This window comes from Galeopterus variegatus, unplaced genomic scaffold, assembly GCF_000696425.1.
Source record: "Galeopterus variegatus unplaced genomic scaffold, G_variegatus-3.0.2 Scaffold935, whole genome shotgun sequence".
Lineage (NCBI taxonomy): Eukaryota > Metazoa > Chordata > Mammalia > Dermoptera > Cynocephalidae > Galeopterus > Galeopterus variegatus.
In genome coordinates this window covers 466,019-468,238 of record NW_007727046.1, presented here as the reverse complement: position 1 = coordinate 468,238, position 2,220 = coordinate 466,019, and the positions used below count along the sequence as shown (strand labels likewise).

At 52.6% G+C, this 2,220-nt stretch overlaps 1 protein-coding gene across 2 annotated transcripts in view; it reads left to right on the top strand.

Annotated features, from left to right (window-relative positions):
- Positions 1-467: 467 nt before the first annotated feature.
- UBE2B (ubiquitin-conjugating enzyme E2B) overlaps positions 468-2,220 on the top strand; it is an 18,614-nt gene continuing 16,861 nt past the window's right edge. The window contains exon 1 of one of the 2 annotated variants that reach the window (XM_008573578.1): positions 468-555. Coding sequence is in view for 1 of the 2 variants with exons in the window: in XM_008573577.1 (XP_008571799.1) it covers positions 907-950 (44 nt within the window). In the remaining variant the exon portion in view is untranslated. Of the gene's footprint in view, positions 556-775; positions 951-2,220 lie in introns of those variants that run through there. The other variant, XM_008573577.1, reaches the window with a different exon arrangement.

Below are 2,220 nucleotides of genomic sequence, written 5' to 3'. Positions count from 1 at the left end.
TGCAGAAACAGGCTATTTGGTGGCCCTAAGAAACATTTCAGGAGAATTTATGTTGGCCTCGGCATTCAATACTGCATTTATTAGAAGATGGCGATCCATGTACTCTGCCCTCCTGCCCCACGTACCAGAGTTGATAAGCCACCGAACCAGCTAGAGGGGAGTTAAGACCAAATTATTTTTCCTTACGTTTTAAAGACTTAGAAAGCAAAAGAAGCTGTTGCTTCTGCTATGGACAATGGTAATATACCAGCACCTGGGACAAACGGGGAACGACTAATAAAGGTGTATCCTGCCTACAACCCCGTAAAGTTAACTACCCGCTTCGTAGACCTGGCTGAAACTCAGATTCAGAAGTGACCTGTTCTTATAGCTTCATAAGGGACACGTGGGTTCTAGATACTTCGCCCCCTCCCCCCAGGGGTGAATTGTTGACAACGCCGCTGGCAGTCACGTGATCTTACGTCATCTCACCTCCTTTCCCTGAAATCTCGGCCCCGGATGTGTCCCTCTCTCCCCCGTCCCGCCGAGCCTAAACTAGTGACGTGGGGGAGACAGGTTAGTGTTTCGGTTTCGACTTCGGGGTCTCTTAATCCACGATCTGTAGTCTGAGCACAGAGCACACTAATTCGTCTATTAGTTCAGAAGTCCAAAATGGAAACGATACCCGCCGCAAGGCTGCCGGGGCAAGCGCTCATGCGTCCTGGCCCCTCCTCCCCCACCGCTTGCTCTGTGGTATCGGCGGAGGGCGGAGGGATCTGGAGGCGGCGGAGGGAGACGTCATTGCAGGGTTGTTTGTGCAGTCTCGGCAGCGGCGGTGACCCACAGTGATTTGGCTGCCGCGCCGGGGGGTGGGGGGGCTGCGCGGGACTCTTTTCTCTCAGACTGACCGCGGGGCAGCTGGGGAGCATGTCGACCCCGGCCCGGAGGAGGCTCATGCGGGATTTCAAGCGGTAAGGGCCTTCACCTTCGCCTGGATGACGGCTCCTCCCTAAAGCTGCGGGGCTGCAGGGCGGGGATCCCGGACACCTTCCGGTCGTGAGCCTTAGGGGGCCGGCTATGGGCCCGGTGGACCGACAGTAGCCCAGTCCTAGCCTTGGCTCCCACTCCTTCACGCTGGCTGCCCACTCTGGCGGCGTAAGAAATTTAGATACTCCTCCTTCCCCTGCCAAAAGTAAAAAGGTGGCTATCGGTTGGCGTGGGGTTCCCTGCTGCCCACTTGGGCCAGCTGCCCTACGCCTCTCCCAAGCGCTCAAACCTCATCCCCCCGAATCTGCACCCTGCGGCGCCCCCTGCTTGTTCCTTCAAAGTGAGCTCTTGCCGGAGCTTGTTTGCAGTCTGCTGTGCCAGGCAGCTTTGTTCCACGGCCCCGCGGTCTCCCTTAAGGGTCAGGATTGGGGCGGAAAGCCAACCCACCCAACAATTCCTTTCCTTTCAGCAGTGAGGGTGGGGTCTACGGCGCGAGGTCCGGGGTGGTTAGTCCATCCCCAGAAACCCGACTGTGCCCCGCCCGCCTGGAAGGACCTTGAGAACTAGCTTAGAGAGCTGAGACCTTAGATCTGCCCACCCCGGCTGCCAGTGCTTTCTGGAACTCAGCTCTAGCTGGTGAATAAAGCCCTATCTATAGCCTCTGAGGTCTGGAAAAATGCCTTCCCTCAGACTGGCGCTAATCTGATACTCCCTAGGCCTCCTTTTGTAAAATAAGGTTTTGTTAGAAGGTGTTGGGAGTGTAAGGAGCAAACGACTTTTTTTCAGTTGTTTGCCTTTTATTGAATACTTGAGAGGCGCACACACACACAAAAGAGTGAGAAAACAGCATTGTGGTACTCTGCACATTTTTCGTAAATTTTTTTTCTAGGAAGACCTGCCCTGATATAAAATATCTGAGATAAAAACTTAGATCTGCCGCTCAGTAAGTAACATCAGTTTCGCGTTTATAAGGCCTTTTGTGAAGCGTTTGGAAGCCATTGTTCTAGGCTTTCACCAACTTAATTCATTTGTAGTTTTTTCTAGCCGTTTAAAGGTAAGCGCCAAGCAGTATAGTTCCTTTAAGGCTTCTGTTCATCGTGGCCTGATTTGCTTGAAATTGACTAAAAAGAGCCGTTTGTATGTGAACTGATTGCATAGTATTATGCCACTTGAAAAATCACCAAAGTCAAGGTTTCGGACCCCCATCCCGGCCAGCCGCCAAAAAAAAAAGGAAAGAAAAGAAAAAAATTACTG